This window comes from Trichosurus vulpecula, chromosome 5, assembly GCF_011100635.1.
Source record: "Trichosurus vulpecula isolate mTriVul1 chromosome 5, mTriVul1.pri, whole genome shotgun sequence".
Lineage (NCBI taxonomy): Eukaryota > Metazoa > Chordata > Mammalia > Diprotodontia > Phalangeridae > Trichosurus > Trichosurus vulpecula.
In genome coordinates this window covers 1,677,958-1,703,345 of record NC_050577.1, presented here as the reverse complement: position 1 = coordinate 1,703,345, position 25,388 = coordinate 1,677,958, and the positions used below count along the sequence as shown (strand labels likewise).

Below are 25,388 nucleotides of genomic sequence, written 5' to 3'. Positions count from 1 at the left end.
TCTGGTGTTACTTTTCTCCACACACTTTCTCCCTCAGTAACTTCCGTTTCCCCAGATTCCATCCCCATCTTTATGTCAATGACTCCCAGATCATTCTTCTTCCATCGCGTCTGACTCTTCGTGATCCCATTGGGGGTTTTCTACGCAGACAGAATCTGCCTCCTGAGCTTTCTCCCCAGTTGCTCCTGGGCACACTGCCTCAGAATCATCTAGAGCCCTCCCTTCCCCTCATCTTGCCACATGCCATTAACTCTTCATGCTCCGTCCCCCTCTTTCCATACCCACCGCTTGCCCTGACCCTTATCACAGCCTCCTTTATAAGCACATTAATTTGGCCCCAACCCTTTCCTTCTATCAGGGTAAATGCTGATTGGACAAAATGACAAAGCCCTTCAGAGCTGTCCACAGTCTGCTCCTCTGGACACCCTCCAGTGGGTGACTGTGCTGCCCAGAACTGAACCCAACGGGTCCTGGCGAGCTCCGATGATGCAAAGGCCAGAGGCTGGGACGCCGGCCTCCCTTCTTAATGATGCCCAGAATGACACAGGCATCTTTGGCCACGATGACTGACTCCTACTGAAACTGCCTTCCCCTAAAAGCCCCATCTGCTCCGAGTCATCTGATTGATGCTCCTGGGAAGGCAGGGGCCCAGTCTGGGCTAGGGCTCGGCCCACTTTTCCACCAGATTATGCTAAGACCAGGGGACCTGGGTTTGATTCCTCCTACCTCTGCCACTTAATTGACTTATGTGACCATAAGAAATCCCTTCATATGCTCTAGCATGTGGCCTTGGGGTCAAACTCAATGACATTATTCTCATGCCCCTCACAATGCTGATGGGGGAGACCATTCCTACTGGCTGCCCAACAGCCAGCCATAGCCCAGAGGCTATTTTGTTTGCACCCGCTTTCTCTCTCTCTCTCTCTGTGTGTATGTCCCTATCTAATCTCTTGGTGTCTCTATCTCTCTGTCTGTTAGTCTGTGTCTGTCTCTCTCCCTCTTTCTGTCTGTCTGTCTCTGTCTCTCTCTGTGTTAGTCTGTCTCTGTCTCTCTCTCTATCTCTTGGTGTCTGTCTGTCTCTGTATGTCTGTCTCTCTCTCTCCGCCCTTTTCTTCCATCATAAATGAGCAGGCATTCTAAAATTTCAAAGAAGCTAAACATCCTTGAGTATCCTATGGAAATGAGCAAATGAGGCCTGAAGATTGCCATGTTAAAGACAAACTGGTAGGATTCCCATGTAAAAACGGCCAGACTGCTCCTGTGGAGTCTTTCCAGACACGAGGCTCTTCTGCCCTCATGTGGCCACTGCAGAAACTGCCGCTATGGAAAGATGCCTCCTCTGCGGAGGGTCATTCCTGTGGGGGGCGGGCACAGAAGACCACCAGGCAGTTATAAAGACGGGGTCACCTCTGCGTGTTGCAGTGGGGGCCCGAGGACTCCATCCCTTGGCAGGTACCTGGGTGACGTGGGGGCCTCTGGCCTCCACTCTCCTCTCCATATAATGGGAGTGGCTGCATAATCTTGGAGGTTCTCCCCAGCCCTGGGGGTTATGAAATGCTCAGGACACCTGCTCTCGGCTCTGCTGACCCTAAGGAGAAGACAACAGACACAACGCCCCGAGTAAACGGCCTTGCTTTCCAAGAGGACACTTTCTCTGGCAGAGGTGTGCAGAGGGCATGAAGCTTCTGAGAACGGGCAGACACTGGGCCACATTCAGCTTGGCCAAAGAGCGGGGGAGCAGTCAGTCCCTTCTTTCCTACCTTCCACATTCTCTACTCCAATAAAAGATAAGAGATGAGACACACAGGGCTCTGTGCGTGACACTGGACAGGTCACTTAACTTCAGTCTGTTTTCTCGTCTGTAAAATGTGGGGGAGAACAGCACCCCCCAGGAACTGTTGCGAGGATCAAAGCTGATGATGACTGTAAAGCACGTGGCATAGGGCCTGTGTGTGGATGTGCTGGGCACCTGTTAGCTAGCATCACCATGACTGTTATAGAGGGTACACGCCATCGGACTCACAGCTGACTTAAAAGTCTTTGCTCAGACCTCGATCGCTGCTCCTACCCCCAGCCAGATGTTTGCTACCCGCACTAAAGTTGAGCACAGAACAAGCGGTAGCCGGTGGACATGTTCATTGGGCCCTTCCTCTGCACAGGCTCTGTCCTTGGCACTGCCCCCTGGGGCTCACCTCCTCCAAAGGCGGGCCACGTGCCCATACGTGAGCAAAGACAAACATACAAAATGCACGGGTGGGGGGGGGTGGGCACTAGCACATGGAAGAGGGCACAGATCAGGACAGGCTTCATTTGGGAGGCGGGGTTTGAAACGGCAGAGGTCTACCTCCTTTCTGTGGGCATCTTCTCTCCATTAGAGTCAGCTCCTTGAAGGGAGGGCCTGTTTTGCTTTGGTTTTCTGGATTTCCAGCCCCTGGTTCTTTGCCCATGAGTGAGTACCTGCTCAAGTCTGTCCTCCTTCCCTCAATGCCCCACCACCGCACCCCTGTACTGACTCTAGCCCCTGCTCCCCTGACCACCAGCCTGGTCCAGGGAGAGCTGACCCAGCTTCGGTGAAAGAATAAAGAATTGGAAAAGAAATGAGAAGTATGGAGAAAGGGAGGAGAGAAAATGAACATCTGGGAATGAGAGGCTCAAAACCTAATTCAAATGAGAATAAACTAAACGGAAATTAATGACTTTATGAGACAACAAGAAATATTAAGACAAGGCCAAAAGCTTGGAAAAACAGGGTGAAAGGCTCATGTAAAAAACAAAAGGCCTGAAAAACAGCTGGAGAAAAGGTGATTTAAGAATCACCGGACTACCTACGAGTTTCGACCTGAAAAAGAATCTGAAAGTCATGTTTGAAGAAATTCTGGAAAAAAATTCCCCAGGCCTCTTAGATCAGTAAGCCACATAAGAATAGAAAGAATCCACCAATCACCTCCTGAAAGAAATGCAAATGCAAACTCCAGTAGTCATAGATTCCCAGAGTCAAAGAAAATCCAAAGCCCCCCCCCCCCCCCCATCCGACAGAAAGAGTTCAAGGCTGAAGTTAGCAGATGCTGCGTAAAGAAAGGGAAAGAATGCAATATGGTATTTCAAAAGGCCAAAGAAACAGGCATTACTTAGCCAGAAAAACTCAGTATAACCCTACAGGAAAAATGGATGACAAATGACGGAGTAGAGGACGTGGGCGCCCTCCTGAAGCAAGCAGAAAAGCTGAACACGGGAAGTAAAAAGAAATTTATATAGAAAAAGTAAATGCGAGCAAGCTACAAAAGGGCCTTTCTAGGGATGAAGCGTATGGACTCTAACCATAAAGAGGTGAATGATACAAGCCTCCTCAGAGAACAAGGATGTTAGCTGGGGCCCTAAAGTGACTGCAGTCACATTTCAATGATCTTAAAAGAAGAAAGGCCGTGGGAAAAAGGATATCCTACAGAAGAAGAAGGAAAGGATGGGGGAGATAACCAGGAGAAAAGCAGATAAAAGCATAAATAAAACTTAGCAATTTTGAACAACTTCAGAATTCTGACCAACCACGATTCTAGAATGCGACATACCTCTTGACAGAGAGGGGATGGACTTCACACGTAGAGTGGAGCATGCGTTTTTAGACATGGTAATATATTCTCTTTGATTATATATCTGTTACAAGGATTTTGTTTTTCTTTTGGGGTGTGTGTGTGTGTGTGTGTGTGTGTAGGGGGGCGCGATGGGTACTAGGGAAAGAATTCAGATGCTTGTTAACTGCAAAAAGTAAAATTTAATTTAAAAATAAATAAAATGCAAGTTTTTGCCAGCTGTCTTCCCATTTGGAAAAACCTTGTGGGGAGGGTGGGAGGGAGGCAGGGTGAGGCACAGCTCTCCTTATCAGTGACTTCTTCCCTCCAGATAACCCCTCACCTCCACACTTAGTATATCTAGCACAGTGCCTAGAATGTACTAAGTGACTAATGAGTTCTCTGTCTGTCTGTCTATCCATCCATCTGTCCAGTGGAAGACAAAGGTAAGTGGGACAACTTTCAAATTAATGTGCTGAATTTATTACTTAAAAATTTTTAAAAAGCTGTACATAGGAGAGATTCTCAGTTTCACAGACAATAGTATTTTCCTGTTATTTGCATATGGAAATGTTCATGTCTGTCATATTTAGAATAAAAAAATTTAACCGGAAAGATGGGGAAGAAGGGGGAAGGGACAGTGTCAGTTTGAGTCAAGAGGTACTGAGCATGAGGAACACGAAGTAACAACATCACAAAGAAGGAAAGTGATTCTATTTTATCAGATAAAACAATTGGTTACCAACGAGGGGATCATTCCTGAATCAGCTGCCTATGTACCATCGACCAAAGACTTGAGGGGACAGTATGGCAGAAAACTGGTTAACTTGACCTGACCTATTTAAATGGGAAATGGATAAAAGAACAGACTGACACTGATTATCAACATTTCCTGAGAAAGTTTTAAAAAATGTCACAATGAGGAAAGACCGTAAGAGCCTAGAAACTGTCTCATCCAGCAAGCATTTGATTTCTTTGCAAAGAGAAATGGTAGCCAAGAGTAACCCCAGCTTAGAATATAAATTTATTTTATATTCTAAAATAATTCATGAGGATTTTGGAGGATTATGAGCAGTATGATTTTATCGGATTTTATCACATCATATTATCATATCATATCATAATTTATCATATCATTTACTAGAAATGGCAAAAAAAAAAATTCATGTTTATAGGATGCTTGCAGAGAAATGAAGCCAGATGAATGAAACTCTAGGGGGACAATAGACAGAAGGCAGAAAGGCTTCCTGAGATTTCTAGAACAAAGTCTTCCTCTGTCAATGGCAGCAGAGCTCCCACATATACAGTCTCTAACGTGATGGCCACCATGGTGCTACCTCAGGAGACGGGAGTATGAACCTCATGAAGGTCATTAATGTGCATTAAGGCTGGGACCCTCCATGAGGAGGGCCTTGAATATCTGAGTAAGGAACTTAGGCATCGCTTGGCAGGCAGTGACAAGCTTCTGTAAAGAGTTTTAAGAGGCAGGATGGAAGATGGCAGCTGGGAAGCAGGGACTAATGTGAGCTCCCCGCCAAGCCCCTTCAAAAACCTATAAAAAATGGCTCTGAACCAAATCTAGAACTGCAGAACCCACAAAATAGCAGAGGGAAGCAGGGCTCCAGCCCAGGACAGCCTGGACGGTCTCTGGGTGAGGTCTATCCTACACGGAGCTGGGAGCAGAGCCCAGCGTGAGCGGCACAGACCAACCATACCAGGAGCCAGGCGGAGCATGCCCTAGTGCCCTGAATCAGTGAGCTGCAGCAGTTACCAGACTTCTCAACCCACAAACACCAAAGACAACAGAGAAGGTTAGTGGGAAAAGCCACGAGAGTGGAAGGAGTTCCAGGTTCAGCTACCGCTCTGGGGGCAGAGGAGGTGGGGCAGCTACAGAACTAAAGCTGCAGTTGCTTCCAGCCCCAGGCCCACCTGGTGGGAGGAATTAACTGGCGGATCAGAGCAGGAGTGCACAGCCTGCTGAAGATCTAAGTCCAGTCCGGGTTGGGGGTTCTTGGGGAAGGAGAAGTGCTGGTGTGGCAGAGCTGGTGCAACCCCCCAAGCGTGGAACATAGAACTCTTTAGTCTACAAGCAGTCATATCCTGACGAAAAACTCAAGGGTCAAGTTAGTTGGCTGGGAATATGGCCAGGCAGGGAAAATGCACCCAGATTCAGTCTCAGACTTTGCATTCTTTCTTTACTGAAAAAGAAGACGTAAACATACAGCCTAAAGAAGTCAACAAAGTGCAAGAGCCTACACCAAAAGCCTCCAAGAAAAACATGAACTGGTCTCAGGCCATGGAAGAGCTCAAAAAGGATTTGGAAAAGCAAGTTAGAGAAGTAGAGGAAAAACTGGGAAGAGAAATGAGAGTGATGCAAGAAAACCATGAAAAATAAGTCAATGATTTGCTAAAGGAGACCCAAAAAAATACTGAAAAATATACAGAAGAAAACAACACCTTAAAAAATAGACTAACTCAAATGACAAAAGAGCTCCAAAAATGAGAAGAATGCCCTGAAAAGGCAGAATTAGCCAAATGGAAAAGGAGGTCCAAAAGACCACTGAAGAAAATACTACCTTAAAAATTAGATTGGAGCAAGTGGAAGCCAGTGACTTTATGAGCAATCAAGATATTATAAAACAGAACCAAAGGAATGAAAAAATGGAAGACAATGTCAAATATCTCATTGGAAAAATCACTGACCTGGAAAATAGATCTAGGAGAGATAATTTAAAAATTATTGGACTACCTGAAAGCCATGATCAAAAAAGAGCCTAGATATCATCTTTCAAGAAATTATCAAGGAGAACTGCCCTGATATTCTAGAGCCACAGGGCAAAATAGAAATCGAAAGAATCCATCGATCGCCTCCTCAAATAGATCCCAAAAAGAAATCTCCTAGGAATATTGTCGCCAAATTCCAGAGCTCCCAGATCAAGGAGAAAATACTGCAAGCAGTCAGAAAGAAACAATTTGAGTATTGTGGAAACCCAATCAGAATAACCCAAGATCTGGCAGCTTCTACATTAAGAGATCGAAGGGCTTGGAATACGATATTCCAGAGGTCAGTGGAGCTAGGATTAAAACCAAGAATCACCTACCCAGCAAAACTGAGTATCATGCTCCAAGGCAAAATATTGACTTTCAATAAAATAGAGGACTTTCAAGCTTTCTCAGTGAAAAGACCAGAACTGAATAGAAAATTTGACTTTCAAACACAAGAATCAAGAGAAGCACGAAAAGGTAATCAAGAAACAGAAATTGCAAGGGACTTACTAAAGTTGAACTGTTTTGTTTACATTCCTACATGGAAAGATGATGTGTATGATACAGGAGACCTCAGTATTAGGGTAGCTGAAGGGAATATGCATATATATATATATATATATATATATATATATATATATATATATAAAGTGAATGTGTATGTATGTATATATCTATGTGTGTGTGTATACATATATATATATATAGAGAGAGAGAGAGAGAGAGAGAGCGAGCGGACACAGGGTAAGTTGAAGATGAAGGGAAGATATCTAAAAGAAATAAAATCAAATTAAGGGATGAGAGAGGAATATATTGAGAGAGGGAGATAGGGAGAGATAGAATGGGGCGGATTATCTCGCATAAAGGTGGCAAGAGGAAGCAGTTCTGTGGAAGGAGGGGAGAGGGCAGGTGAGGGGGGAATGAGTGAATCTTGCTCTCATCAGATTTGGCCTGAGGAGGGAATACCATACATACTCAGTTGGGTATCTTACCCCACAGGAAAGAAAAGGGAAGAAGATAAAAAAAAGGAGGGATGATGGAGGGGAGGGCAGATGGGGGTGGAGGTAATCAAAAACAAACACTTTCGAAAGGGGACAGGGTCAAGGGAGAAAATTCAATAAAGGGGGATAGGTTAGGACGAGGCAAAATAGAGTTAGTCTTTCACAACATGAGTATCGTGGAAGGGTTATACATAATGATACACATGTGGCCTATGTTGAATTGCTTGACTTCTTAGGGAGGGTAGGTGGGAAGGGAAGAGGAGAGAGAATTTGGAGCTCAAAGTTTTAAAAACAGATGTTCAAAAACAAAAAAAAAAGTTTTTGCATGCATCTAGAAAATAAGATACACAGGCAATGGGGCGTAGAAATTTGTCTTGCCCTACAAGAAAGAAAGGGAAAAGGGGATGGAAGGGGAGTGGGGTGACAGAAGGGAGGGCTGACTGGGGAACAGGGCAACCAGAATATATGCCATCTTGGAGTGGGGGGGAGGGTAGAAATGGGGAGAAAATTTGTAATTCAAACTCTTGTGAAAATCAATGCTGAAAACTAAATAAAAAAAAATAAATTCTGAATTTAACAAAAAAGAAAAAAAAAGAGGCAGGATGACACGGCTGGAGAAACTCGAAGGAAAATGAATGGGGTGTCAGTGTACAGGAGAGATGAACGGGCATCCAATTCACTCCTGGAGCAGCCCAAGGGAGGTGAAGAGGCCTGAGCTGGGGTGGCAGGGCTGGTGGGAAGGAACAAAATGAGGCCCTCTGCAGAGGATGTAAAGAGGGGGCGTCGTGGATGACTTTTCCATGGCGGTGACAGGGAAGGAGAAGCAAGCTCAGGGGCAGAGAAAGGGAAGGGACTGATTTTCTGTGCACCTAATTTAAGGGACCCCAGGTGGAGGGGTGTGGTCGACGGTGACCATGAGCCTGGAGCTTGGGAGGAGACATGGAGTCAGCGAGGCCAGGCCGTCTCAGCTTCACAGGCATTCCTAGAGTACTCCCTGTTCTTTGGGATGGAGTCTCCCCATGTCCCCCAGGCCCGATCCCACAGAAGCTCTGATCATTCTCCTGACCTGGCCAGGTCTGCCCTCCTTCCTCCTGGAGTAAACGGCTGAAGCCAGCGCTGTGGAGCACTTAGAGCTTGGTCAGACATTGAAGGCATCACCAGTCGTCCTGCCTTTTGTCCTACTGCTGGACTCAGATGACTCTTGAGGAGAAAACGAAGCTGATTACATTGCGCAGCTCTGATTCACTGAAATCTAATTCACACACGAGTCACCCCAGTGACGCCAAAAACAAAGGACAAATCACAACTCCCAGAGATCTCCCTACTGGCACCAGACTTAGTGTGGACCCAATTCTAGAGCTTGAATGACCCTCAGACTCCCCCTCCCAGCATCAGGGCCCCCAGGGTACACTAGCAGGCCTAAGGCTTTATGGAGAGAGGGGCAGTGGGCAAGAAAAGGGAGACAACAGGCCCACTGTCCTCAGCCCTGGGAACCTGACGCTCAGGCCTGGGCACCACTTTTAGGAAGGACACTAAGGAATCAGCTGGAGAGTATCTGGACAGGGCTCCCAGGATACCAAAAGGTCTCCACATCAGGTTGCACAAGGGTCCTCTGGGAGGTCCTGTGTTAAGATCAGACTCATCTCCTCTTACCCCCGATGGCAGAATTAGGAGAAAAGATACAAGAAAAAGAATTCTAAGTCTGGACTTGAAGGCTCTGGGTTTCAGTCTCCCATGTGCCACTCCCCACTGCCTGTCACTTGATGGGGGCTCAGTCATCTGTGGGGTCTGGACCAGATTTTCTCCAAGGCTTCCATGGTCCTGTGAAGAACTAAGGAGACCAAGGGAGACTAAGTCCATGCACTTGAAACAGCACAATCTGAAGCGATGAAGGGAGGAAGTCTCAGGATATTTAAAAGGAAAGAAGCACACCACACATTCCATTAAAAAGAATCACAAAGCCTGTTATCACCCAAAATTACAAACAAGAAAATACCCAGATCCAGAGTCTGACTTTTACACTCTACAAAACCTTTACGAAAATACAACATGATAACCTGGTGATGAGAGGAAAACAAGCCTGTGCCAGTGATATCTTCTAGCAGACCCCGTCTTTCTGTCACACGACTAACCGTCTGGAAAAGGGAAAGCGCTCAAGATCCCACTTTGCTCGCTGCCTCAGAGAAAAGAGCTTTTACTTCAGTAAGGAGGAGGCCAATTTACTGGAGCAGCCTCTAGCGAAGCATGAACGACAGACAGATGTTTCGTTGGCTTATCCGAGGTGTCTGCAGCAGGGTCCACGCTGAGGGAGAGTCCCTAGGGGCCTGGGCCCATCCAGCCGCTCCTACGTGTGTACTTCATTTAGTCATACACAGACCGTCATGTTTTTAATGAAAAAAAGAACTTACAAGATACTGCTAGAGACTCTGAGAGATGAACCTCATAGACCATCACAGGAAATTTCAAAGAGAAATGTTAATACTCCCACAATAAAAACAATGCTTTTAAAGTTCCCCCTAAAGAGATAAAGCATAAGGGATGTTATTTTTAAAACCGTGTAACCAAGGCCCACTTGTTTTATATTCCCCCTCCGGTCTCTTTTTCCATTAACCCAGGATCGCACCACTATTGGAATGGAAAAAAACTGTGAAACAGCAAGTTCATTAAAGCTCGGCCCACGTCAACATACAGCAGGAACAGACACAGAAACGCCGACCTTGGGAGTGGGCCGCCCGATAGAAAAGAAAGGACCAGAAGCCCCCCCCTCCAAGCTCATTTACTGAAGAGAGAGGCCGAGCATTCCTATTCATTCTCCCCAAAGTCTCAAGGATCGGCTCCCCGTCGGGCCACCCAACACCCAAAGCGCCTGTCTCCCAAATGATCTGGATCCTGACCCGTCAAGATGGGAAGGATGAGGGCCATCAGTCCCGTGGTGAGCCCTGGGGGAAGATCCCCACGCCAAGAGGGAGAAGGCTGAGTGACTGGGGGGACCAAGCTAACGTCAAAGGGAATTTGAACCCAGGTCCTCCTGCCTCCGAAACAACACCTGACCCACTAGGCCATGATGCCTCTTAGGTCTGTAATGAACCAAGAAAAACGTGCATTTTAGTTTCACCACGAAAAGAACAGGGATACGTGCGCTAAGGCCGCTCATCTGAACATCGACCGCAGTTAGAGAACAGAAGAGAGCCGCAGGACCGGCCTCAAGGCCCGATAAACACGGCAGCAAAAGCGTCTTCTCCTTCCCAAAGACAGAGGCAAAGAGTGAACTGCAAGGTGACTGCTCGATCCCAGAGCCCAGGGGGCATCGCTGCCGTCCAGACAAGGCCCAGAAAAGGGACAAAGGCACCCTAGATTTGTTCTAAGAGGAGAGAAAGGCGCTGGGCCCAGGGGCAGGAGAGCCTTGGGTTGGAATCCCACCCCTGACACATCCCTGTGTGAGCCCGGGCCAGTCACTTAGCCATCTGTAAAGCAACGGTACCCCCAGCTCTCGCTCCTCCCTCCCTGCTGGGGTGGGTTTGTTTAAAGTCTAACTGAAGGGCTCTGTGTACCTGGCACCCAGTAGGCGCTATATAATGCTATGACTATGAGGATGATAACTGTAAAGCGCTTGGCACAATACCAGGCACACAGTAGGCGCTATATAAATGTTAGCTATTGTTATTACTAGTGTCATCATGTATTATTATAATAAATGTAAAGCGCTTGGCACAATGCCAGGCACACAGTACGCGCTATGTAAATGTTAGCTATTGTTATTACTAGTGTCATCATGTATTATTATAATAAATGTAAAGCGCTTGGCACAATGCCAGGCACACAGTAGGCGCTATATGTTAGCTATTGTTATTACTAGTATCGTCATATATTATAATAACTGTAAAGCGCGCTTGGCACAATGCCAGGCACACAGTAGGCGCTATATAAATGCTAGCTATTGTCATTACCACCGTCATCATACATTATTATAATGAGATAATAAACGTAAAGCGCCTGGCACACAGTAGGCGCTATATAAATGTTAGCTACTGCTATTACTAGTGTCGTCATGTATTATTATAATAACTGTAAAGCACTTGGCACAATGGCAGGCACACAGTAGGCGCTATATAAATGTTAGGTATTGTTATTACTAGTGTCATCATGTATTATTACAATAAATGTAAAGCACTTGGCACAATGCCAGGCACACAGTAGGCGCTATATAAATGCTGGCTATTGTCATTACCACCGTCATCATACATTATTATTATGAGATAATAAACGTAAAGCGCCTGGCACACAGTAGGCGCTATATAACGCTATGACGATGATGACGATAACTGTAAAGCACGCGGCACAATGTTCACCACCCAGTAGGCGCCTAATCAAGGCTAGCTGACCACACCTTCCCAGAGCCCGCCCACCTTTGGCGGAGGAGGGGGGGGTATTGTCACTGATGCAGGGCGCGCACGCGCCGCGCAGGCGCACGCGCAGACTTGCCTCCCACTCTCTCAGAAAGCGCAGCGCCTCCTCGCGGCCAACGCCTTTGTGCCGCCGGAACTCGTCCTTCACGTACTGGTCGCCGAGGGCGCGCAGGTCGGGCGGCAGCGCGCGGTGCAGCAGCAGGAGCCGCCGGTACAGGGCCCGAACGCGGGACGCATGTGGCCCCAACATGACGGCGCCACCGGCCTCACGGCTCCTGCCCCGCGGGGGCTCGCGATGCGCCTGCGCGCGCCGTTTCGCTTCGCTACGTCTCTCGCGGGAACCTTCTACTTCAGGCCCACTTCCGTCTTGGCCTGCGGAAGCTCCCAATGTAACGGAGTACTTCCCGTCTCTCCACACCGCCCCCCCCCCCCCCCCCCCCCCCCCCCCCCCCCCCCCGCCTCTGAATGGCCTATCCTCGCGGGCGGTTCCTAAGACTCCAGCGCATTGCACAACTTGGGGCTGGGGGCGGGGGGTGGGGGTAGTATCTTATAGGGCCGGGTACGCCTGCGCGCTGTATCATCTGCTCTCAAAGACCGATCGCGTCTGCGCATGCGCTCACCCGTCAGTTCGTTGCTAGAGCGCCGGCCTGCAGTGCGCCTGCGCTGGGCCAGGAGCGCACGTTGGAGGCGGAACCTAAGCGGCCCTGGCGGGCGGCCTGGGAGAGGCACGTGCTTGGAGCCTCTGCCCACAGCCCCTGCGACACCCCGAGAAAATGAGGCTGCCCATCCGACCCCCACGAGAAGCCAGCTCTGAACTTCCCAGCCCTCCGCCTCCAGGAAGCCCTCCATCTCCCCGGCGAGGAGGAGGAGGGGGCCTGGCACGTGAGAAGCGCCCAATTGAGGTGGGGTTCACACCCTCATCCTACTGAGGGGGAAACTGAGGGCAGGGAGGGGGGACTCCGACCCGAAGTGCACAGAAGTGGGGGCAGTGGGGTTGGGCTACCTCCAGCACGTCCAGGCGTGGTATGGTGGGAGCAGGGGACTCAGGAGGGACTCACCCTTTAGGGTGAGCAGCAGCCGCAGGACCACTCCCCTCCCACGAGCTCCCACCGTGGACGGACTCCACACGGAGTCAGAGGCTTCCGCATGAAGCCGAGTGTCTCCCACGTTGTTACATTGTAGCAAGCACAGCCGGCCCCTGTTTGTCCTGATACCTCCCCTCCCCCCTCCCCCACAGTGCTGCCCAGGCTGAACTCTATGCTGCCCTGCTACCCCCAAACACGCCCATGTCCATCCCTGCTAGTGGTCATTGTCCATCCCTCTAACCCTGCTGGCTATGAATGCCGTGGGCAGTAGGTTTCCTCACTGGCCTTCTGGCTCTTCTGGTCTCGTTGGACAGAAACTGTTCTCTCCTGGGGAGGGGGCAGAGGAATAACCACCTGATAGCCTCCCCCTAGGCAAGGACATGGCAGAGTGGGTGGCCTTCCTCCTTGGCACAACCTTGACTTCTCCTACAGGAGAGACAGGAGCCTCCTTCACAAGAATGAAAGTACTTTCATGCAAAAGAGCAGGCTTGACCATGACTGCCTCTCCCCCTACATAATGAACTCTAGTGTTCAGTTGCCTCCAGTATCAAATATAAAGCCCACCCCCCCAGAGACCTTCCCAACCTGGGCTTTTCCTGCCTTCCCTGGCTTTTTCCACAACACCCCTACCAACACTCTCCGTGAGGCAGTCACTGCACCCTCCTGGCTGTCTCTTGCACAAGATTGTCCGACCTGGGCACTCTCACCATCTTCCATCCCTGGAATTCCCTCCTCATCTTTAGGCTTCCCTAGCTTCCTTCAAGCCCCGGCCCAAATCCCAAAAGGAATAAGAAGCCTTTGATTCTAGTGCCTTCCGTCTGTGGATAGTTCCTGATTTATCCCATCTGGCTTGTTTATACATAGTTGTTTTGCATGTTTTTCCCCCGTTAGACTGTGAGCGCCTGAGAGCAGGGACTGCTCTTCGTAGTATCCCCAGCATTTGACACAGTTCTTGGGCATAGTAGGTGCTTAATAAAGGCTTAACAGGTAATTTGGCTGATTAACATTTATCTCCAGCATGGGTGAAAGTACTGAAGGATCAAGTGCTGGAGGACATAGAATAGGGGAAGGGAAAGTGGAATCAGGAGATTATCATCAGGAAAGGGGTAGGTCTGTGGACAGCGCCCAAGTTAAGAGCAGTCCTTTGGGGAGCTGAGGTTGGAATGGAGACTGAGGAACTGGGCAATGAAGCCCATCAATATGATAGCTGAAGTCCCCTCTCTGAGGGAAGGAATGGGGTTAGGGAGGCTGTGAGCCAGATGCCAAAGTCATTGAGAAAAGAGACCAGGGTCTTAGCGATGACAGTGCAGTAAGAGTCTGGGAAGCAGGTGAGTCAGATGGCACAACGCATGGAGGAAAACAAGGGCAGGAGCCAGGTCCCAGGGAGCCCCAGGAAATGAAGGACACAAGATTAGGGTAAATGTTGTGAGAGGGGCGGGGTGAGGGAGCAAACGGGTGGGTGAAGGGGGTTGTTTGGCCTGGGGGTTCAGGATCGCTGAGATGGGGAGACAGAAGTGTTTTAACCACAGGGAAATGAGTCCAGGAAGAGTGTGGGTGGATTGATGGATTAGGGGAGCTTCATGAAAGAAAGCTGACATTTAGATGGTAGAAGGTCAGCAGGCTCAAGCGATTCAAGGGTAAAGAGTAGTACCTAGTGGAGTGTACGGTGGACAGCAGGCTAGCCCGGCCCCTGAGTGCACTTGCCCACTGCCCTGGGTTTGGAGCCCTAGGTGACTCCCAGCTCCAGCTTACCTGCTGTTTGCACACAGCTGCGTGCCCATTGCGGTCTCTCCCAGTAGACCATGAGTGCCTTGAGAGCAAGGCCTGGCACATAGTGGGTGCTTAATAACTGCATTGATATAGTGCCCACTGTGTGCCGGGCACTGGGGCTAAATGCTTTACAACGGTGATCCATTTGATCCTCCAACAACACTAAGAGGTAGGCGCCATTATCATCCCCGTTTCACAGGTGACAAAACAGGTTGAAAGCTTTTTAAGTCACTTGCCTGGGGTCACAGCTATTGTCTTAAGTCTGCATTTGAACTCAGAGCTGGGCGCTCTACCCACTGTGCCACCCAGCTTCTTGATCTAGCTTAGTGGTGTCGCTAAATTGTAGCTCTTGTTTCCTCTTCTGGAGAGTGGAAGTAGTGATTCACAAAGCTGAAGTGAGGAGGAGATGAGAGGGAGTGTGGAGCCTCGGTCAGCCTCCCAGGCACTGCTGAGCCAGCAGTGATTCCATGAATTAGGACTTCTAAAGAGGTTGAGAAAGGCCAGGCTGAAGTCACAATTGGGAAGATGGGCGTCCTAGCCCGCTAACGGGTCAACAAACATTCGTGAATTCTCACCACGTAAGGACAGCGGTGGCAGCCGTGATGACCGTTGACGCTACGTAGCCCTTACTCTGTGCTGGCCGCTTTTCAGAGCTCAGGGAGCTTATGTTCCAGTGGAGGATTCAAGACAAAAGGAGGCTGGGGAGGAGAGGGCGCCCCCACCACGGGCGGGGTGAGATAGAATGGAGACCCAGGAGTGAGCACAGGAAAGAACAGAGGAGTGACAGCCCTGGCTTCCCTGAGTGCTTCTCTGACCAGTCCCAGGACAGTCGTCTGCAAGGCCGAGAGGGCTTGTGTGGCCTGGTCTGAGTGGTAAGGGCAAAAGGATTGGTCACTTCCCTCGGGGCTTGTACCTTTCCTTCCAGGTGCCTTCTCAATGGAGATAAAGGAAGGAAAGCAATCTGCCCGACGGAAGTCAAGGTCATTATGATGATCTCTGGGGCAAGGGGGGAAGGAAGCCTTGGGGTGGTTTTGTTTGCTTTAATTGAAGGAAAACATTTGCTTAGAAGGAATCCCAGCATTATTGTAATAGGTTTTATTTACTATTCAAACACACCACATTAAGGAAAACTCTGGCATGGTTTAAATGTGCTGTGGCTATTTTATTTCAGGAAATTCTAACCATGCATCATCTGCTAATATTCTTGTAAATTGGAGATTAATACCTTGTTCCATTTTACTTTTCTCTGGTTTCCCCTTTGAGTCAGAGAACATGTATTATAAATATTATTTTGTGAGCTGAAGTTCTGATTTTTTTCCAACGGATTAATAAAAATGAGCTTGTGTATTCAGCCTGACAGGAGCAGTAAGGCCCAGCACACATGGCAATGCCAGTGGAAGGCAGGCTCGGCTGGCACAAAGGAGTGTCAGGACAATGCTCGGTTGGGGAAAATCTATCACTTCTGTGGTGACCACGGTGGGATGCTGGAAACAGTGGGAGGGGGACAGAAGGCGTCGAGAAACAATCTTTATACTATCTAAAAAGACCAGTACTTTGTGACTGAGCTGTTTGCTGACTCAGAAACCCATCTTTCCTCAGCACTTGGGGCGCAAGCGTGCCCCAGACAATAGCTTTTCATTCAGCTATTCTTGTTAGGAGCAGCTCTCCTTGGTGAGAGAAGCCCCAAAGGACAGCTTGCCTAGTACATTGGTGAGAGCTCCATGTTAAGGGTGGGAATGGATATGGAAAGGGGTCTGTTGCTGATCAGTCTCATTCAGTGCCTTTGCTTTGAACTAACAGGGCCTTACCCCTCAGTGGTGGCTCATGGGCAGTGGTTTGGAGAGGATGCTGACCCCTGGGAAAGCCCTCAGATGGGTTTTCTGAAGCAGAATGGTGGGGCTGGGGCCTCTGGGCACCGCTCCGCACCCCCCCACCCTGTGCATATTCCTAAAGGTCTCTGCTTCCATGGGGTCTCCCTCAAATGTCTGCTGCTCATGTTCTTGGTGCCTTGTGCCTCTGCCTGCACTGAGCTTTGCAGCCCCTCCTCCTGCACCTACAGGACCCTTTCCTGTCTCCCCCATTGAGAGGGGAACCACCTCACTCTTCTCCAGTTCCCCTCGTAGTCTTTTCAGGACATCGAAACATAACCCACCCTACCCCGTTTCAGTGTCTTGTTATTTTGTGCCTCAGTCTTTATGCAGAAAACTCCATGAGCTTCTTTATCTCCCTGCTCCTTCACCTTCCATGAGGTCCCCCTCTGATGCCTCCCCATGCCATGGAGACGGCCCTCCCTGGCTTCTCAAAGGCTGTGGCATTGGCAAGGTCAGGCCTAATCTACCATCCTAGCAAGGTTTCCAAGAGGGCCACGTCTGCCCTCCAAAGACGAGCTGGCTAAGCAGGCTGGCTGCCCTGTGACAGAACCAACCACACAGTCCAAAATAGTCCTCAGTGAAGGATGATGCTGAGAGTCAGTCAAGCAACTATAAATAGGAACGTGGAGGTGAGTCCTAAGTGTGAGGTCTCGGGCAGTGACCTGCAAGTGGACCGACTTCTCAGGGAACTGAATTGTGCTGATTCTGACGTTCAACAGAAGCCATGAGGAAGGAAGTGGAAGCTGATTGGCCGGATGGCCTCCAGGTTCTCCAGCAGGTGGCAGGGTTGGGCTTTATTACACAGGGCAGCTATGCCCTGGAGCTTCTAACCCAACTCCCGGCAGTGGTAAAGAGAGGCACTCCCGGAGTTTGGCTCCTACAGTTCCCTTGGGGTTCTAAGAAGAGCCTGAGATCCAACTTAGATCCAACTTCTCCCCACAAAGGCTAAGCTAGAACCTTCTCTCCTTCCCACTTCCTTGGTCTTGCTCCACCCATCCGACAAAATGCATGTCGCTGCATCTTCTCAGCCAAGAGGATACTTCTCCTGTGCAACATCATTCCAGGTAACCAAGAATTTTTTCACATTTGGTCTAAGGAGAGGTTTTTTCTTGGGGTCCATAGACCCCCCCCCCCCAGGAGTCTGTGTTGGGAAACAAAACCATATATCTTTATTTTCCCTGAGGTTTAGCATTTCCTTCAGTTATGCATGGAAGCAGCAAATGTTATTCTGACTTCTCTGGCCAAAGTTTAGAGTGTGGCATTTAATCATTTCCCACAAATGGGATGAGATGGTGATTGAGTTTCTCGGTCAACCCTCACTGACACATTCGAAGCAACAAGAACCACCATTTCATAGGGTATCTAATCAATTTATATTTCAGTGCTCACAGGAAGTACTTGCAAAATGACAACCATAAAAATGATCACAGGTTATGTGCCAATATCTCTTACTGAGGGTGAAAGTAGGGAAAACAATCTGTAAGAATTTGGTGATAAACTCCAAATTGTATCTTTTGGGAGGCTTGGTAACTTCAGTGGAAAGATGGGAATGGGGCAGGTGGGGATAAGTATGTTAGAAAATGTGATTTTGGAGTGAGGGAGGAGAGAGGTCAAAAAACTCAGATTGCAAAGAAATCTGATACCAATAGATCATGACCGTTTTCACTAAGGACAGAATTAGAAGCACTAGTGGGACATGGTGAGTCTCAATAACATCACAAAACTGAAATGGATTTATTTTAAAAGAAAATAATTTATTACTGATGTATGAGTCATTTCTATACATAGAGAATTGATCAAAATCCCTACAACACTAGGAGAAAGAATAAGTGTGAGAAAAAGATAAGGCCTACCATGAATTCCAAATGGATATTAATGATTATATCAGAAAAAAAGTTAGGAGAGAAGATCATATAGCTATCCTAGTTGGGGGAGGAGAAAGGCTGGCAAATTCTTAACCAAAAGGACAAAATCCATTGGCAAAAGATAAAATAGCTCATGTTTATTACATGAAATTGGAAACCTCTTGTATTGAAAAAAAATGCAGCCAGGAAAAGAAGGCAAACTGTCAACTGGGAAAAATATTTTTATGAAAAGTCTCTGATAAGGGTCTGATATTCAAGGCATTATATATAATATATATTATATATGTATGTATGTATATGTGTATATGTATATATACATACATACATATGTGTTCCTACACACGTGCATATAAAGCTTACAAATGTATAAGCTTAAATCCATTCCTAATAGAAAAGTTGTCTAAGGTTTTCAAGTCAAATCAGTAAGTGTTTATCAGACATCCTGTGCTAAACACTGAGAAGAACAATACAGAGAAAAAAAGGATGGTCCCTACTTGCCCTCGAAGAGCTTACAGTCTGTTACTGTTCAGTGGTGTTTTAATAGGGATTTTCTTGGCAAAGATACTGGAGGGGTTTGCCATTTCCTTCTCCAGCCCATTGTACAGATGAGGAAACTGAGGCAAACAGGGTGAAGTGACTTGCTCAGGGTCGCACAGCTAGTTAGTGTTTGAACCCAGATTTGAACCCAGGTCCTCTTGACTCCAAGCCCAGCACTATCCTCTGAGCCATCCAGCTGCCTTTTTATTCTAGTAGACAAAGACAACACCTATAGGGGAGCTGGAAAGGAGAAAGGGGGGTCATTAATCAGGAGAATGAGACTTTAAGGCCAAGCTGGTCAAGGCCACTGTCAAGGAGAAATGAGTGACAAATATGGGGAGACCCTCATGAATATGCTGTGCATGATGTTGGGGGCCATAGAAGCAGAAAGTCTAGGGAACTCTGGGGAAGGGAGCTTTGCCCAGGGTCCCACAGCTTGTATCAGAGGCAGGATTTGAACCTAGGCCCTCCCTTGAGGCTAACTCTCACCATTGTACCACACTGCATCTTTACAGTGAAAAGTGAAAGCTGTAAAATGTTCATGGCCAAGTTGGGCCCCAAAGAAGAGACATCAACTGATGTCTCCCTCTCTGCTGTTTACAGAAGTTGGGGATGTTGGGTATGAGTTGGGTATTGTTTAATTTTGTAATTTATTTCATTCATTAATACTTTATTATGAAGAACAGCTCTCTGGGAGAGTAATACAGGAGGAAATCAGATGATACCAATAAAGCAAAAATGTCATTTTAAAAAAAGAAATGTCATACATTTTAGAACAAAATAAACCTCATTGTAATTGATGAAAATGGGGAATTAATGGAAAAAAGAAATATTGACACAGATTTTAGCAATTTCAATGGAAGTTTAGTATAGATTGTCATAACAAGACCAAAAGAGCTTAAAATCTACCTTTGTGAGCAATCAGTTGCCAAGTAGAAAACTATCAGCCCAGGGCAACAGTCATTTAAAATATTGACTTGTTCCTAAAATCTCAACAGAGAAGGATGGTGGAAATTTATGAGCAATATTGCCTCATAAAATAGTGAGAAGCAGTGGAGAGGAAACCCAATATAAAGAAAGTTTAGAGAGAGATTCCCAAAGAGGTAGCCATCTTAGAGTACATTTAGGGATGAAAAGGAAAGGAAGACCACAAGCAAACAAAAGATGGAAAAGATCTGCAGAAATGTTTGTCCATTGTCAAGAAGAGTGGAATTACCCCATTTGGACTCAGCATCATAGTTCCAGACATGCTACTCAAAGCATGGAGGAGGGAGTAAAGGAGTTGAGATTTTATTTTAGAAAAATAAACAAAAAAGCAAACAAAAAAAAGTGGTGGCTGCAAGAATATCAATAACTACTAACCCATGTAACCTACTTCTCCATTGACACAGACATCAGGACTGTCAGGCATGTTCTCATCATCAATACCTCACAGTAGACCAATGAACTGGAAGATACAAGAGTGTATGAGACTCCAATATGTTTTTCATTTGATGTCCAAATATTTGATTCCACAGAGCTAATATTTGTGGATGTCCTCCCATGATTTCATCCCAGGCTGACCAGCCTTCCCACTGGGTGACTTCCACCTCTGACATGAAGAAGGTGATGGAGCATTCAGGCTGTCCATCTTTGGTGTTTTGCTCACCTATTTATCTGACGCTAACTGGTTCTCCACTTTTCCCTCAAAACCCCTGGTTTGTCATGAATTTTAGCCTGCTCACCTTCATTACCCTTTGGGCAAATCACTATTTCAATGAGTGAAAGACTTAAGTGTCCTAAGGTGACTTAAAGGACTCCTGAGTATCCAAGGGGCATGGGACACTGGTGTCTGTGACGAAATGTTCATCCAGACATTGTCCTTCTGGTTCTGCTCTTTCCGCTGGGCCACAGTCCATGCTGACCTGGATTCTCCGAAATCAACTCTTTTATCATTTCTTATGGCACCAGGATCAAATGAGATCATGTTTATTAAGTGCTTAGCAAAGTGCCTGGCACCTAGTAGGTGCTCCAGAAATGCCTGTTCTCCCTTTAGGTCCACATGACCCAATTAACCCAGTTTGTTCAGCCAATCCCCAATTGTCTAAGACACATTCTAAGGTTCTCCTTTAGATTCTAGTTTTTCTCCCCTCCCCCAACTCCACCCCTTTTAATCCAAACTTCAGGTTGAGGAAATTTGATTCCCTTGCGACCATTCCCTCTTTCAATCCTGAGGCTTAACCAGATCAAAGGAGGTGCTTTGTGTGATGCCCTATATAAATATGGGTTGTTGTTATTTCTGTTGCTATCCCCCAGCCCTGCCCCATGCCTGTTTGTTTCTCTGCTGTTTGTGCGCCTCTACACCACACTTTGGGCTGAGCTGGGGCTGGGGTGGGGAGCAGGGAGGAGGATCTGTATGTTCAGCAATGGTTTGTCCGTTTCACATAAGAGTGAAAGTCATCTGAAGCTCATCCCTCCCATGCCTGCCCTCCATCCTCAACACTCTTCTCACATACCGCAATTATGAGAAATACAAAACTCCATCTCCTTCCTCCTTTCTACACTGGTTGGTTTTCCTTTCCCCCATCTCCTTCTCTTTAGCACTCGGTCAGCCCAGCCACCCCCACCCCTGCTGTTTTCTCCTTATCTCCTGTAACAGGTTTTGAAGCCCTTACAGTTCTTAAGGGAAACTTGTTTCTCCTCCTTCTGTTAGAGGGTTAGCCATAGTCATCATGCAGTTCCAACCAGTTCATATCAATTTGCCTTCCTAGGTTTCTCTGGACTTTTTTGACCTCTGTGCCCTCTGGCAGGACAAATCTTCTGCTTCTTTCATGTGACAGATCTTCAGATGCTTGGAGTCAGACATCACATCTTCCCCTAACCTCCTCTTTTCCGGGCTAAACTTTGCACAGAGGACACAGCAAAAGACCCGGAGTCAGAAAGACCTGAGCTCAAACCCCTCCTCGGACACTTCCTAAGTCTGTGAGCCCCGCCAAGTCTTTGCCTTAGTTTCCTTGTCTGTAAAATGGGGATAACAGTAGCATCCACCTTTCATGGCTGTTGTGAGGACCGGATGAGATGATGTTTGTACTACGTTAATGATTATCGTTGTTATTACGACAGTGCCTTCGGTTAATCTTCCTAGAGCAAGATCTTGGGGGTCTTCACCATGCTGGTTGTACTCTTCTGGATGGCTCCGGATGGCTCCGGCGTGGAGGCCCCCAGCATTCAATTCAACCATCCAGACGTGTTCTTACCAGGGTCTGTCACCTCCCTGCTGCTGGACGAAGACTCCATTATATTTCTTGTCTCCAATATCACCCTAATGTCTCACATTCAGTTTGCAATCCCCTAAGACTCCCATTTCTTTCTCAAATGACTGCTTTCTGGTCACATCCTTCACCAACCCCCACCCCATGATCCTGTACCAACGAAGCTGACTTTTGAATGTTGAAATTTCATCTCTCTTAATTTTGACGTTTGGATCAGCTCAACATTACGTCCATCAAAGAATAAATGAATGGAAAGCATTTACTGAGTCCTTACTATGTGTAATCAGGGTGCCAACAATGGGGACACAGATACAAAAGGGAGACAGTGCTTGCCCTTACAGAGGCAGGGGAACTGGAGCTGGAAAGGAGACTGGGGAGCAGTGACTGGGAAGCCTCTCCAGGCTTCCCTGTTTTTAGTTGAGATGGGGTGAGAGCTTGTTAGCCAGAGCTGGGGTGCCAGGAGCAGAAGTTCAGCCAATGAGGGCAGAGGGCAGGGGGCCTGGCACAGCCAACACTAGGTTAAAGCTTGGCAATCAGATATGTATCATCAGCAAACTTGATAAGCAAGCCATCTGCGCCTTTCTCCAAGTCCTTGAGATGAGCATTAAAAGCCAAGCCCAGATCCCTGGCCTCTCCTGACACCTCCTTGTAACTTGACCTTGAGCCATTAATGATGACTTTTTGGGTCTGATTCAGTGGATTCAAAAAAGGATACTATAGACTGAGAGGTGAATGAAGCAAAAAAAAAAAAAAATCTCCCATGAATCATTTCTTGTTAATGAGAGCGGGGGAAATGCAGTGGTTAAAATCTACCATCCTTTTGTTGTTAATTTATGGGGTGGCCCAGATCAGGGAAAGAGGCTTCTTCTGGATCTTTTAAAAGTTCCACCCTAAGTACTTTAGGTCACAAGGATTCAGCTCAGCCTGGAGCTGCCTAATCAAAATGGCTTTTATGCCTTTACATGAACCCAAAGGGAATTTAAACACCACATAAACATATATTGAAATGAACTGAGAAGAAAGCTTGTTGTCCTGTCTCCAGATTTAATGAGATGTGTCTTATGGAAGGAGCACATAAATGCTGGCCCTGTGGTTTCCCTGGCGGGCCACGGTAGTGTTATTGTGTTTGCTTTTATCCCTTAATTAAGTTTTTAAAGTTTCCTTCCTTTACTCTGTGTGGCAGCCTCATTCCTAGCTGCAATGCCTGTGGTAAGGGGGGGGGGTGGTGGTGAAGAGAACCCAAGTGGAGTTGTTTGTGTTTGTCCCAGGGTGCCTGTCCCTGGGCTCAGGGCTTGCCACTAGAGCAGTGGGCTGGAGGAAGTAGAGGAGGAGGAGGGGGAGGAGGAGGAGGAGTGGGAGAAGGGCATCCTAGCTCCAGTGCCCTCACATGTACATTGATGAAAGCATTGAGGGCATTAGCTAGTGAATCGCATGAGCCTTTCACTAAGTAAAGGCCATCGCCTATTAAGGAGATGGAGGGCTGGGGTATATCACTTAGAACTCAAAACCATGAACTTCTCAGGAAACCCCATCTCCAGGTCCCTGGGCCTTCTACAAAGAGGAAGCCAGCAGTTCACCATGAAGCTGTCTTCCCCCTAGATCTCCACACCAGAAGCTCCTCTCATGGTGCCATTCCAAAAGCCACCAACACGTTTCCATTCAAGCTAGCACAAAGCGTCATGAAGCCCGTCATCTGGACGTCCTGTTTCTGAGTAGTGTCCTTGGAAGCTGTGACCCAGAATCCCAAGCTCTAGGTTTATACAGGGCAGGGCAGATCAGATCAGGGCCTTCCTACAAATACCTTCTTGACCAAACCCCCACCCAGCATTTCCCTTGAGAAGCTCCCCACCTGACTCCTTCTGGGAACGTCCGACAATAACTCTGCTTCCATGTGCATAAGAGCTGCCTCAGCTACTGGGTGACTGTCCACACTGATGATGTACTCGAGCTTGAGTAAAGCTTTTGTCTCCACCGAGTGGAGAAGGTGCTCCGCACTCACTGGGGCCCATGAAGTCAGAACACTTCCTCTCTCTGCTGGCTCGCTCCTCCCGCAGGACTCACATGTTCCTCCAGACTTGGAGACCCATCTGTGTGAGCACAGATACCACCAATATACAGCAGAGAAAGTGTGGACAGTGTTTCAAGGGGTTTCCTACAGAGAACAGGATGTTAAACATTTGCCAGCAGACCCCTGACACAGGTTTGCTAAGATCAAGCTCTCATTATCTGACAAGCCTGCTTCTCACAGACACATTCACCATTCCTGCTAATAACAAGCACCATCTTGTGTTGAGGCTCCCCCAGCAGGAAAGGAGGGAGCTTGGCCTCAGGATAGTGTCAACATCCCTTCTCAATGACAAGCAGTGGCCACACGCTTCCACGGGTCAGCAGAGGGCAAGGACAAGGTTTGCTGACTTTACTCCTTGGGTGAGATGGGTGGCTCAGGACTCAGTGCTGTGTGAGGACCGGAATGGGGGAGAGTTTGGGAGGAGAGAGCCCCATCTTCTGGCCTTCAGCTTCAAGGGAGAAGATGCCCAGTTCCAGACTCTCTTCAGGTCCCTGGAGGGAGACAAACACTGAGAAGAAGTGGACATGCAGAAGAGATGGCACTTCTGTTGTGTCCCTCTTCCCAGCCTGCTACGCTAGAGTCATGGAGCAATTTCACCTTGACTGAGATCTGAGATTCTCTCGGTTCAGCTGAGTTATCTGGCTCCCCATAGGAGACTCATTTACTCTGTGTATAGTCCTGAACATATTCTCCAGACACACACACACACACCAGGCAGACGTTAACAAGTCTTCTATCTGGACGTGTATCTGCTCCACAGATAATGAATAACCACAGCCAAGAAGAACAATGAGCCAATGGGTAGATTACGTTTCTCTTTAGACAGTTGCTGAGAAAACTTGTCTAGTTCACCAGACCAAACATTTAGAGCTGGGGGATGTGCGAAGCCATCCAGGTGACTCCCTCACTTTACAGCTGAGGAAGCAGAGGCCTGGGGGCTGGGAGGCTCATCGAGGTCACTGGGCAGAGCCAGGGTCTAAGGCAGGTCCTTTGATCCCGCTGCCTCCCACTCTGTTTTAAACAAAGTGAATATACGTTTGCATTTCACAAATGCCTTTGCATTTTATGTTCTCTCCTTCCAGGCAGAAAACCAGGCTCAGCCAATGTTCTCATGCAGTAACCGGCAGAAGCTCTTCCCTGAGCTATTAACCTCCAGAATAAAGTTACAAATACACTCATTAAGTCATCGGCAGATCTTCCTT

At 47.7% G+C, this 25,388-nt stretch overlaps 1 protein-coding gene and 1 long non-coding RNA gene across 2 annotated transcripts in view; one reads left to right on the top strand and one right to left on the bottom strand.

The window, feature by feature from the left end:
• Positions 1-12,351, bottom strand: part of SDHAF3 (succinate dehydrogenase complex assembly factor 3) — a 34,186-nt gene extending 21,835 nt beyond the window's left edge. Inside the window, exons 1-2 of the mRNA XM_036759327.1 lie at positions 12,303-12,351; positions 11,816-12,147 (exon numbers count right to left, since the gene is read on the bottom strand). Coding sequence (XP_036615222.1) covers positions 11,816-12,147; positions 12,303-12,351 — 381 coding nt within the window. The remainder of the gene's footprint in view (positions 1-11,815; positions 12,148-12,302) is intronic.
• Positions 12,352-12,427: 76 nt separating this feature from the next.
• Positions 12,428-22,376, top strand: LOC118852320. The gene is made up of 2 exons (XR_005010529.1): positions 12,428-12,641; positions 21,618-22,376. It is a non-coding gene; the product is annotated as an uncharacterized LOC118852320 (long non-coding RNA).
• The last annotated feature ends 3,012 nt before the right edge of the window (positions 22,377-25,388 follow it).